The 13,879-nt window shown below is 40.1% G+C and overlaps 1 protein-coding gene across 1 annotated transcript in view; it reads right to left on the bottom strand.

Moving 5' to 3' along the window:
• The window catches only part of abcc12 (ATP-binding cassette, sub-family C (CFTR/MRP), member 12), a 90,911-nt gene that overhangs the window by 60,564 nt on the left and 16,468 nt on the right, over positions 1 to 13,879 (bottom strand). The window contains exons 6-11 of the mRNA XM_067997573.1: positions 10,066 to 10,213; positions 9,539 to 9,687; positions 9,323 to 9,430; positions 8,891 to 9,175; positions 8,713 to 8,784; positions 5,142 to 5,266 (exon numbers count right to left, since the gene is read on the bottom strand). Coding sequence (XP_067853674.1) covers positions 5,142 to 5,266; positions 8,713 to 8,784; positions 8,891 to 9,175; positions 9,323 to 9,430; positions 9,539 to 9,687; positions 10,066 to 10,213 — 887 coding nt within the window. The remainder of the gene's footprint in view (positions 1 to 5,141; positions 5,267 to 8,712; positions 8,785 to 8,890; positions 9,176 to 9,322; positions 9,431 to 9,538; positions 9,688 to 10,065; positions 10,214 to 13,879) is intronic.

Below are 13,879 nucleotides of genomic sequence, written 5' to 3'. Positions count from 1 at the left end.
GCATATGGGATTAAAGGGACTGTGGTAACTTGGGTACGTAATTGGCTAAGGGCTAGGAGGCAGAGTGTAGTGGTGAACGGATGTTTTTCTGAGTGGACAGAAGTATGCAGTGGGGTCACCTGGGGTCGATATTAAGACCATTAGTTTTCTTGTTATATATAAATGACCTTGACTTGGGTATAGGGAATACAATTTTGAAGTTTGCTGATGATACAAATCTTGACAACATAGTAAATAGTGAAGAGAATAGTAGCAGACTACAGGAGAACATAGCAGACTAGTGAAACGGGTAGTCATATAGCAGATACAATTTAATGCGGATAAGTGTAAAGTGATATACTTCGGGAGGAATAACATGGAGAGGCAGTATAATCTAAATGGTACTATTTTGAGAGGGATACAAGAGCAGAGAGACCTGGAGTGCATATTCACAAATCTTTGAAGGTGGCAGGGCAAGTTAATAAGCCGATTAAGAAAGTGTATGGGATACTTGGCTTTGTAAATAGGAGCATTGAGTACAAAAACAAGGAAGTCATGCTAAACCTTTACAAATCACTGGTTAGGCCTCAGCTGGAATATGGTGTACAATTCTGGGCACCACACTTTAGGAAGGATGTCAGGCCTTGGTGAGGGTACAGAGGAGGTTTATCAGGATGATACTACGGATGAGGGGCTTCAGTTATGTGGAGAGATTGGAGAAGCTGGGATTGTTCTCCTTATAGCAGAGAAGGTTAAGGGGAGACCTAATAGAGGTATTCAAAATTATGAGGGGTTTTGATAGAGCAGGTAGGGGGAAACTCTTTCCTCTGGCAAGTGGGTCGGTAACCAGAGGTCATAGATTTAAAATAATTGGCAAAAGAACTAGACAGGGAAATAAGGACATTTTTTTTCACACAGAGGGTTGTTAAGAACTGGAACGCACTACCTGAAAGAGTGGTGGAAGCAGATTCCATTGGAACTTTCAAAAGGCAATTGGACATGTACTTAGCTTACAAACTGGAGAAGCAAATCAGGCTCCACTCAGTTGAATAAGAGGAACTTGGTGCTTTCAGACTTCTTCAGTTTGATATCAGTAAAACAATGACAGCTTCTGATTCAGATAGCAGCTGAAAAAGGTCAACAGCAAATATTTCAACTTTGCTGAAATTTCCAAATATCATCAAATGCTGTGCTGCCGGGATTATCTGCACCCTTAGAGACGACCTGATTTTTTTCCTTCCCATGCTTTTCGCCCAACGGAGCCTGCTTTGCTTTGCCAGTTTTTTGTGCTTCCTTCCTACCTACCCCACCCCCACTGCCACAGCTATTCACACTCGCTGTGTCTTGTAAAAGTCTTTTATTTCTTTGATTTTTCTCATTAAGCCTCCTATTGTCTCAAGCTAATATCACTTTTGCCACTTAACCATCTCCTGTTTTCCACTTAAGCACTTCACTAGCCATTCTATTTCTTTTATCGTGTCTGTGCGCTCGTGTTTGTGTGCGTGTTCGTGTCTGTGTGTGTGCAGTCGTGTCTGTATGTGTGCATGTGTCTGTGCGTGTGCGTGCATGTGTGTTTGTGCTTGTATGTGTATGTCTGTCTGTTTTTACACCACCTTCCCTTCATGCTGCTCATCTGTAATAGCCTCTTTGTTTCTTCAATGTTTAATGCATTTGTCCAATACTTGACTGAGATAATCTGTTACACTATTCCACCCATCTCTGGGTTGGTTGGGTTTTTTTCAATGTATATTTTCCCCTCTCCTTTTTCTGTCTGAATTAATGTGTCTGTCCAAGTTTTAGTTTTTGGTTTTGTAGAGGGGTCTGGATCAAAAACATTAATTGCTCTGCTCTCTCCATAGATGCTGCCTAACCTGCTGAGTATATCCAGCATGTTCTGCTTTTGTTACAAGATAAAAGATATGTTTATGGTATGGAGCCTTCCATAGAGCCGTAGAGAAATCTGTAGCAATATTAAATATCGCTGTCTAAGTCAGCACATTGTAATTATTTTAACACTTTGAGTACTGATTTTTTTCAACTTGCTAAATAAATTACTCATCTTTCTATACAAAATAGATTAGGTATGTCTAATGCAGAGTGTCATCACACCGAGTTACGGATGCACAGTACCGTAGAATATTTTTATTCATATCATTATAATCAGTTGTAATTTAGTTATAGTTTTGGTTTGGATGCAGAAATGTCACTGCACTCCTCAAATTATTGAAGCATAAGGCTTTATTCCATTACTGTGATATTTTCAATTTCAGTTTCAAATCAATCAGACTACTCAGAGAGCACTGGTTGGCTTATCTTGAATATGACATGAGCTGAAATAGACCAATACAATAGGGCAACATTAACAAAGAGCTGTATTTGAAATAGTGGCAATTACTTTCTGGTGGGTGAACACGTCAAATAAATTTTGCTTCCTCAATATCTCAGCATTTTTATAACATACTTTATCAAAACAATCCAAAACAATTACAGTTGTGAGGAGGGATGATATTTTAGAAGGAGCATCAAATGAGGCCTTATGGGTTGAGCTAAAGAACAAAAAAGGGGCAGTCACATTACTGGGAGTGTACTATAGACCCCCAAACAGTCAGAGGGAGATAGAAGAGCAAATATGTAGGCAAATTTCTGAGAAGTGCAAAAAAAAATAGGGAAGTAATAGTAGGGGATTTCAACTACCCTAATACAAACAGTGGGAATGGTATAGAGGGCGCAGAATTCTTAAATTGCATACAGGAGAATTTTTTTAGCCAGTATATAGCAAGCTCAACGAGAGGGAAGGCAGTTCTGGATTTAGTTCTAGGAAATGAAGAGGGGCAGGTAGAAGAAGTAGCAGTGGGAGAGCATCTTGGTGGTAGTGATCATAATACAGTTAGTTTTAGCATAGTTATGGAAAAGGACAGAGACAGAGCAGGAGTTAAAGTTTTCAATTGGGGAAAGGCCAATTTTACTAAACTGAGAAGTGATTTAGCAGAGTTAAACTGGAAACAGCTATTTGAAGGTAAATCAGTGTCAGAGCAGTGGGAGACATTCAAAGGGATGATTCAAGAGGTTCAGGGTAAACATGTTCTCACAAAGAAAAAGGGAGGGGCTGCCAAATCTAGAGCCCCCTGAATGTCAAGAAGCATTCAGGGTAAGATAAGGTAAAAAAAGAAAGCCTATGATAGACACCGGGAACTCAATACTAAGGAAAGCTTAGAGGAGTATACAAAGTGCAGGGGTGAAGTTAAAAAGGAAACTAGGAAAGCAAAGAGAGGGCACGAAAATATATTAGCAGGTAAAATCAAAGAAAACCCAAAGATGTTTTATAAATACATTAAGAGCAAGAGGATAACTAAGGAAAGAGTAGGGCCTTTTAGAGACCAAAAAGGTAAACTATGTGTGGAGGTGGAAGATGTGGGTATGGTTCTTAATGAATACTTTGCATCTGTCTTCACAAAGGAGAGGGATGATACAGGGATTGAAGTTAAGGAGGAGGAATGTGAAATATTGGATGGGATAAACATAGTGAGAGAAGAAGTATTAAGGGGATTAGCATCTTTGAAAGTGGATAAATCACCAGGGCCGAATGAAATGTTAAAGGCTGTTAAAAGAAACCAGGGTGGAAATAACGGAGGCTTTAACAATCATTTTCCAAACTTCACTGGATACAGGCATAGTGCCGAAGGATTGGAGGACTGCTAATGTTGTACCGTTGTTTAAAAAGGGAGCGAAGGATAGACCGAGTAATTACAGGCCAGTCAGCCTAACCTCGGGTGGTGGGCAAATTATTGGAATCAATTCTGAGGGACAGGATAAACTGTCACTTAGAAAGGCACGGACTAATCAAGGACAATCAGCACAGATTTGTTAAGGGGAGGTCGTGTCTGACTAACTTGATTGAATTTTTCGAGGAGGTAAGAAGGAGGATAGATGAGGGTAGCGCAATTGATGTCGTCTACATGAATTTTAGCAAGGCTTTTGACAAGGTCTCACATGGCAGATTCGTCAAAAAAGTAAAGGCCCATGGAATCCAAGGGAATGTGGCAAATTGGATCCAAAATTGGCTCAGTGGCAGGAAGCAAAGGGTAATGGTCGACGGGTGTTTTTGCAACTGGAAGGCTGTTTCCAGTGGGGTGTCGCAGGGTTCGGTACTAGATCCTTTGCTTTTTGTGGTATACATTAACGATTTGGACTTAAATGTTGGGGGCATGATTAAGAAAGTTGCAGATGACACAATGTTAGGCCGTGTGGTTGATAGTGAGAAGGAAAGCTGTAGACTGCAGGAAGATATCAATGGACTCGTCAGATGGGCAGAAAAGTTCAATCCGGAGAAGTGTGAGGTAATGCATTTGGGGAGGGCAAACAAGGCAAGGGAATACACAATAAATGGAAGGATACTGAGAGATGTAGAGGAAGTGACGGACCTAGGAGTGCATGTCCACAGATCCCTGAAGGTAGCAGGACAGGTCGATAAGATGGTTAAGATGGCAGTTGGAATGCTTTCCTTTATTAGCTGAGGCACAGAATATAAAAGCAGGGATGATATGCTGGAACTGTATAAAATACTAGTTAGGCCACAGCTTGAGTACTGCACACAGTTCTGGTCACCACCATACAGGAAGGATGTAATTGCACTGGAGAGGGTGCAGAGGAGATTTACAAAGATGTTGCCAGGACTGGATAATTTTAGCTATGATTTCAGATTGGATAGGCTGGGGTTGTTTTCCTTGGAACAAAGGAGGCTGAGGGGTGATTTGATTGAGGTGTACAAAATTATGAGGGGCCTGGATAGAGTGGATAGGAAGGACCTATTTCCCTTAGCGGAGGGGTCAATAACCAGGCTGCGTAGATTTAAAGTGATTTGTAGAAGGATTAGAGCGGAAATGAGGAAACATTTTTTCACCCAAAGGGTGGTGGGGGTCTGGAACTCACTGCCTGAGAGGGTGGTAGAGGCAGAAACCCTCAACTCATTTAAAAAATACCTGGATATGCACCTGAAGAGCCGTGACCTGCAGGGCTACAGACCAAATGCGGGAAAGTGGGATTAGGCAGGGTGGCTCGTTTCTCAGCCGGCGCGGACACAATGGGCCGAGTGACCTCCTTCTGTGCCATAAATTTTCTATGATTCTATGATCCAACAGATTACTTCAGTACAGCAAATATACCTTTTCTCATCATACATCTTTCCAAATAGTATGTTTTCTCTGACATTCCCATGAAATATACAAGCTTGCTGAGACACAAAAGCAGATGATCCATTGATAGCTACCGTTCCATTATGTAAATTCATCTGTATTAGGGAAAAAAAAAATCAAGATATAATTGATTATCTGGGACCCTGGTAATACATTTCTGCTGTTAAAAATAATGGGTCAAATATAATTTTAAAAGTCCCTTGAATTCATTATTTTAGGTTCACTCTAGATTGTTCTGTCATAAAGGTGTAATTTTGGCGGATAAACTCATGGGAAATGCATTTTCCTGAGAAGGATTTCTGTTCACTAGAATATCCCACATGAATAAATTTATTTGAGGAATCCTTTTCTCTGAGCATTTTTACAACATCAAAGTATTTCTATCAACACTGTCGCAAGCAGATGTATTTTAATCATTGACAGTTTAATTCAAAGGTGATAAAATATTTATCCTTCGTTAGACTTTAGGACACAATAAGCTGCTTCTAGAATTGTATAATATTTTTTTTAAATAAAATATTTTAAAATTAGTATATTAATATTTTATTTTGACAATATTTCATGTGTAGATTTGAGCTCATAAAGGCTGATTGTTCCCAACACAAAATTAATACTAAAAAAACTATGTTGGATTTAAAACTTAATTTCTGCTGTTGTTTTAACTGTGCTTTCACCAGGGTCTGTAGTACTGCACTAACTAATGTTTTGTTTGACTGGTATATCGTCACTTAGAGCATACTGCCCTAAAAAGTTTGATATGGAATTTGTGTAGAAACAGTCCACTGAAAAGGATGCCTGCAATTCTTCTGTGTGGCTTCATGATATCCAGAACAAGAAATCAGCTTGTGTCTCTGTACACTTGTAATTGCAGTGTAGCAATGTGCTGAAGGGAGAAGATCAGGGGCAGAAGGATGTGTGAACAGCTTCAATTGGAGGAGAAATGAAGAAAACAACAAGCAATAAAACAATAGAAAAATAAAACAAAAACAGACAAAAGGGGAAACTGATAACAAAAGATTACATAAAATAGGAAAACATATCGATCTGATATACATTAAAAATAGTGTATTAGATTTTAACTCACTCCGCCCAGTGGAAACGGGGCAGTGACAGAGTTAAAATGGAGGTTGTAGACTTACCACCCCGTTCCTGCCATATTTTCTGGGGCCTTCTGCTGGGCGGAAAAGGCACCTGTCTGAATCAGGTGGGAGCCTAGTTAGTTAATGCAAATTGGGGTCCTATATCATACATAGGACCCCAATGCCATTCTAACTGTCCACTGGGCGGATTGTCTGCTGTGGACGTTCTGCTTAGTAACAGCAGAAGAGGCCCTTCCAGATAAGTGTGAAAATTATTTTTGTGGGGCAAGGAAGAGCAGGGGTGCGCCTCTGGGCTCCACAAGATTAATGTGGCGGGGGGGCGCTGCAATCAATTTGCGTACAGCTAGGTCCCACAAACAGATAAATGGTCAGATATGTTTTTTACGGTGTTGGTTGAGGGATAAATAATGGCCAGGATATCAGGGAGAACTCCCCTGCTCTTCTTTGAATAGTGCCGTGGGATCTTTTACATCCACCTGAGAGGGCAGACAGGGCCTTGGTTTGAGGACTCATCTGAAAGACGGCACCTCCAACAGTGCAGCTCTCCCTCAGTACTTCACTGAAGTGCCAGCCTAGATTATGTGCTCAAGTCTCTGGAGTGGGGCTTGAACCCACATCCTTCTCAGTCAAAGCGAGAGTGCTACAACTGAGCCTAGTTCTAGACTCTCTAGCCAGGGGAAACAATCTCTCAGCAACTACCCTGTCAAGCCCTCTAATAATCTTATATGCTTCAATGAGATCGCCTCTCATTCTTCTAAACTCCAGAGAGTATAGGCCCATTCTACTCAACCTCTCCTCATAGGACAATCCCAGGAATTAGTCTAGTGAATCTTTGTTGTACTGCCTCCAAGGCGAGTATATCCTTCCTTAGATAAGGAGACCAAAACTGTACGCAGTCCTCCAGGTGAGGTCTCACTAAAGCCCTGTACAACTGTAGTAAGAGTTCCTTGCTCTTGTACTCCAACCCCCTTGCAATAAAGGCCAACATGCCATTTGCTTTCCTAATTGCCTACTGTAACTGCATACTAACTTTTTGTGTTTCTTGTACGAGGACACTCAAGTCTCTGAACACCAACATTTAATAGTTTCTCACCATTTAAAAAATATTCTGTTTTTCTGTTCTTCCTACCAAAGTGAATAACCTCACATTTCTCCACATTATACTCCATCTGCCACCTTGCCCACTCACTTAATCTGTCTATATCCCTTTGCCGACTCGTTGTGTCCTTCTCACAGCTTACATTCCCACTTGGCTTTGTATCATCAGCAAACTTGGACACATTACACTCGGTCCCTTCATCTAAGTCGTTAATATAGATTGTAAATAGCTGAGGCACAAGCACCGATCCTTGTAACACCCCATTAGTTACAGCCTGCCAACCTGAGAATGACCCGTTTATCCCTAATCTCTGTTTTCTGTCCTTTAACCAATCCTTTATCCATGCTAATATATTACCCCCAACCCCATGAGCCCTTATCTTGTGTAACAACCTTTTATGTGACACCTTATCGAATGCCTTTTGAAAATCCAAATATACTACATCCACTGGTTCCCCTTTATCTACCCTATTAGTTACATCCTCAAAAAACTCTAATAAATTTGTCAAACATGATTTCCCTTTCATAAAATCATGTTGACTCTGCCTAATCATATTATGATTTTCTAAGTGCCCTGTTAGCACTTTCTTAATAATGGATTCCAGCATTTCCCGACGACCGATGTCAGGCTAACTGGCCTGTAGTTCCCTATTTTCTCTCTCCCTCCCTTCTTGAATAACGGGGTAACATTTGCTACTTTCCAGTTCACTGGGACCGTTCCAGAATCTAGGGAATTTTGGAAGATCACAACCAATGCATCCGCTATCTCTGCAGCCATCTCTTTCAGAACCCTAGTTCGTCCAGTACTTTTTCTCTAGTGACGTTAATTGTTTTAAGTTCCTCACCCTCATTTACCCCTTGGTTCCCTACTATTTTTGGTATGCTTTTTGTGTCTTCTACTGTGAAGACAGATACAAAATATTTGTTTAACGCAAGAGCCACCCCAACTTTCCATCCATCTGCTCTTTGCTGTGCTGGAATTCTGCCCCAAGAGGTAGCAGAAATTTGGCATTCATATCTTTTGTCCAGGATATATTTACAGAAGTTCTAGTCTGAGTTAGGTGGTGTCTGCATCATTATAACTTTATCATTTGTACAATTATGATATTCAGCCAATTTAACATTTTATATTATAAACAAAATAAAACATATATATGATCACACATGTTAAACAATCATGTGTGAAAGAATTTCAGAATAGCTTTATTTTATATTCTAATATGTATTGAAGACAAAAAATGTTGAACTCAATGCACATACATATCTATATATCTAATACTTTTATTGCTCCTCACATGGTATTGTCTTCATTTTTGCAACTTGAACATCCAAAATGTGCATACCTGTCCCAACACAGCAGATATTAAAGAGCTTTTTCCACTTCCTACATTTCCACAAACTCCTAAAAGTGACCCCTAAAACAAATATCAAAAGTTCTTTATTAGACTTCTTGGACATTTCTTCAAATACAAGACGGATATACATGCCCGTTTAACAGGCGTAATAAATGTAAACATGTACCTTCTCCAAGCAGAAGCTAACATTGTGAAGAGCCATTAATGTAAGGCCGTCCTTTTCTGTTGGTGCTTCAGGTATAATTTCTGGCACTTCATTAATATTGGCTTCGTTTGCTCCATTTGCATTAAAAACGTCTTTTCCTTTTGAAATCTTGTCAGCTGGGTCTGATTTTCCTTCATTGCTATTTGTATTGTCCCATGAAAGTGAAGCATTTTCCATCAGCACTGCATACGGAGAGTCTTCCAGAGTTTTCACGTACACTACAGGATTTTTCATGACCAGAATTTTCTAATAATAAAGTAAGTTTTTGAATGGAAAAGCAATGTAGAAATGTGAATGAGAATTTTGAGAATTGTTTAATTATGCTATTCAAAACAACTTTCATACATATTTAAACCGACAAGTATTAAATTATTAACAAAAGTACTGGTTTACCTTCAGTCTTCTTAAAGAAACTATAGCCTCTGCGAATGCTTTAATTGAAAAGGGCACAGTGGCCAATGTGGATTTCATTACATTGAAAACTGCGATCACAGTAAATGCCTAGAGTGACGTGATAAATAAAATGTAAAGTTTAATGAAATGAATTTACAACCGGTCAGGATTACCCTTCAGTCAGTAATTAGTAAGATTCTCTCCAATTATTCTTACCCTGGATGCTGTCAACTCATATCCCAACAGTGTGTGCACAACAAATGTGAAGACTGTGGCCAATGTTGGTACATTGGAGACAAGTGAAGCATTCACACCCTGAACGTATCCTGCTTTTTCTAGTGTCTTTAGTTCATTTTTCCGCACGTCTATATTAGAAAATGAGTAGCACAAATTGTCCACATCAGCACTAGGTTTAAAGGCCTGTGAAATCTATAGAGCTTATATAATTTTAAATGTACATTATTTGAAACTCTTGTTCCTGGGTTTTGAATTTTAAAGAAACGCTAAAGCTATTTTTTTGTTGCTTTAAATACTATATATACAAAGGAAATTGTTAGATACAATTTGCACAAAGGCATCAAAGAATAGTGGATAATTTAAAATAGCTTTTTATAAGGAACAGATTGTATTATAAGATGTTCGTATATTATATGTAAATTAGATGTCAAGATCAGGCATAAACAGTACGCTTCTAATAAATAAATAATTCTTATTTCAATTAACTGAAAAATGCTTTATCTTACCACTAATAGAATGTGCAAATGATTTTTCCCATGCATACATTTTTATCAGTTTTATATGCTTCAACACCTCATTCATCAATCGCACACGAGTGTCTGTCTGAACAATGGCTTTGCATCGAAATACTGTGCTAAGTCGTGCCACTAATATCTGAAACCAATAAAAATCACAAACAAATAATCCTTTCCAGCTTTCCTGTATGCCAATTTCACAAAATAATTTCTGAACTTCAAAGTATTTGACTGGGGGAGAGCACTCAAGAAAATACCACTTGGGGATAAATGGAGCACCTTTCAGGACATACTACTAATCATGCAGGATAAATACATAACATTGATCAGTAAATGCAGATTAAGCAAAAGTGACACTAAGTTGATTAATGAGGCAACGTGAAGTGAAATAAGTAAGAAAGACAAACTCTACAGAGCCTTTGGGGAGAGCAATGAAGGAAACCATTGGGAAGAATACAGGAACATACAAAAAAAGGGTAGAACTGAGAAATAAGAAGGGAGAGATCACTTTGATAGGATTGTACTACAGACCCCCAAATAGTCAACGGGAAATTGAGGAGCAAATATGTAAGGAGATTATAGACAGCTGCAAGAAAAATAGGGTGGTAATAGTAGGGGACTTTAACTTTCCCAACATTGACTGGGACAGCCATAGCATTAGGGGCTTGGATGGAGAGAAATTTGTTGAGTGTATTCATGAGGAATTTCTCATTCAGTATGTGGATGGCCCGACTAGAGAGGGGGCAAAACTTGACCTCCTCTTGGGAAATAAGGAAGGGCAGGTGACAGAAGTGTTAGTGAGGGATCACTTTGGGACCAGTGATCATAATTCCATTAGTTTTAAGATAGCTATGGAGAATGATAGGTCTGGCCCAAAAGTTAAAATTCTAAATTGGGGAAAGGCCAATTTTGATGGTATTAGACAGGAACTTTCAGAAGTTGATTGGGAGAGTCTGTTGGCAGGCAAAGGGACATCTGGTAAGTGGGAGGCCTTCAAAAGTGTGTTAACCAGGGTTCAGGGTAAGCACATTCCTTATAAAGTGAAGGCCAAGGCTGGTACAAGTAGGGAACCTTGGATGACTCGGGAGATTGAGGCTCTAGTCAGAAAGAAGAAGGAGGCATATGACATGCATAGGCAGCTGGGATCAAGTGGATCCCTTGAAGAGTATAGTGATTGCCGGAGTAGAGTTAAGAGAGAAATCAGGAGGGCAAAAAGGGGACATGAGATTGCTTTGGCAGATAAGGCAAAGGTGAATCGAAAGAGCTTCTACAAATACATAAAGGGCAAAAGAGTAACTAGGGAGAGAGTAGGGCCTCTTAAGGATCAACAAGGTCATCTATGTGCGGAACCACAAGAGATGGGTGAGATCCTAAATGAATATTTCGCATCGGTATTTACGGTTGAGAAAGGCATGGATGTTAAGGAACTTGGGGAAATAAATAGTGATGTCTTGAGGAGTGTACATATTACAGAGAGGGAGGTGCTGGAAGTCTTAACGCGCATCAAGGTAGATAAATCTCCGGGACCTGATGAAGTGTATCCCAGGACGTTATGGGAGGTTAGGGAGGAAATTGCGGGTCCCCTAGCAGAGATATTTGAATCATCGACAGCTACAGGTGAGGTGCCTGAAGATTGGAGGGCAGCAAATGTTGTGCCTTTGTTTAAGAAGGGCGGCAGGGAAAAGCCTGGGAACTACAGACCGGTGAGCCTGACATCTGTAGTGGGTAAGTTGTTAGAGAGTATTCTGAGAGACAGGATCTACGGGCATTTGGAGAGGCAGGGACTGATTAGGAACAGTCAGCCTGGTTTTGTGAGAGGAAAATCATGTCTCACAAATTTGATTGAGTTTTTTGAAGGGGTAACCAAGAAGATAGATGAGGGCTATGCAGTAGACGTGGTCTACATGGACTTTAGCAAAGCCTTTGACAAGGTACCGCATGGTAGGTTGTTACATAAGGTTAGATCTCACGGGATCCAAGGTGAGGTAGCCAATTGGATACAAAATTGGATTGACAGCAGAAGACAGAGGGTGGTTGTAGAGGGTTGTTTTTCAAACTGGAGGCCTGTGACCAGCGGTGTGCCTCAGGGATCGGTGCTGGGTCCGCTGTTATTTGTTATTTATATTAATGATTTGGATGAGAATTTAGGAGGCATGGTTAGTAAGTTTGCAGATGACACCAAGATTGGTGGCATTGTCGACAGTGAAGAAGGTTATCTAGGATTGCAACGGGATCTTGATAAATTGGGCCAGTGGGCCGATGAATGGCAGTTGGAGTTTAATTTAGATAAATGTGAGGTGATGCATTTTGGTAGATCGAATCGGGCCAGGACCTACTCCGTCAATGGTAGGGCGTTGGGGAGAGTTATAGAACAAAGAGATCTAGGAGTACAGGTTCATAGCTCCTTGAAAGTGGAGTCACAGGTGGATAGGGTGGTGAAGAAGGCATTCAGCATGCTTGGTTTCATTGGTCAGAACATTGAATACAGGAGTTGGGATGTCTTGTTGAAGTTGTACAAGACATTAGTAAGGCCACACTTGGAATACTGTGTACAGTTCTGGTCGCCCTATTATAGAAAGGATATTATTAAACTAGAAAGAGTGCAGAAAAGATTTACTAGGATGCTACCGGGACTTGATGGTTTGACTTATAGGGAGAGGTTGGATAGACTGAGACTTTTTTCCCTGGAGAGTAGGAGGCTTAGGGGTGATCTTATAGAAGTCTATAAAATAATGAGAGGCATAGATAAGGTAGATAGTCAAAATCTTTCCCCAAAGGTAGGGGAGTCTATAACGAGGGGGCATAGATTTAAGGTGAGAGGGGAGAGATAAAAAAGGGTCCAGAGGGGCAATTTTTTCACTCAAAGGGTGGTGAGTGTCTGGAACGAGCTGCCAGAGGCAGTAGTAGAGACGGATACAATTTTGTCTTTTAAAAAGCATTTGGACAGTTACATGGGTAAGATGGGTATAGAGGGATATGGGCCAAGTGCAGGCAACTGGGACTAGCGTAGTGGTATAAACTGGGCGACATGGACATGTTGGGCCGAAGGGCCTGTTTCCATGTTGTAAACTTCTATAAGTAAAGACGGTCAAAGGGGTAAATGGAGAATTGGAAATTATGATAGCTGTAGAAACCAATCATGACCATGAGAAATTCTTCCAGTTTTATGACAGCAAGTGAGTTGCAGGATGAACTGAAAATGCTAAATAATTACTTCCTAGAAGCATTCACCAGAGAGGAAACTAGTAACATGCCACCCATCATTAGTGGTTCTACAGCTAAACTCAATGACTTTGATTTCATTCAGATGGATATCCTAGTCAGGATTAAAGGGCTTAAAAACAGTGAATTACCAATGTACTTGAGAGTGCTAAGTGAGACAAGGGACAACACAAAAAACATTTGCATTTATATAGCACCTTGTACATAGAAAAACAATGGGGGTGAAATTTGTTTTGGGTGATAGTGCAAAACAGACAATAGCGCATCAGTCGTCCGTTTTACACTCCGATTGATTTTCTTTTCCATTGAAGTCAATGGAAGTCAGTGAAATGCTGACAGTAATCGTAAGGGAGTCAATGAATACAAGGAAGGTCCCATTGAATTGGAAACAAGCCAGCGTGGGATATATTTTGAAGAAGCTTGACAAAATAAACCCAGGTAAACTCAGATCCATTAGTCTTACATTGATAACTAGCAAAATAATGGATCAGTGATTAAGAACAACGTTGAGGAGCACCTCTGTGAAAATAATGAAGTAAGTGGCAGTTAGTATGGTTTCAGAAAGAGCAGATTCTGCCTAACT

The sequence above is a fragment of the Heptranchias perlo genome, chromosome 16 (assembly GCF_035084215.1).
Source record: "Heptranchias perlo isolate sHepPer1 chromosome 16, sHepPer1.hap1, whole genome shotgun sequence".
In the NCBI taxonomy this organism is placed as follows: domain Eukaryota; kingdom Metazoa; phylum Chordata; class Chondrichthyes; order Hexanchiformes; family Hexanchidae; genus Heptranchias; species Heptranchias perlo.
The sequence above is the reverse complement of the archived record's forward strand: the minus strand, read 5'-3'. Positions and strand labels throughout refer to the sequence as shown.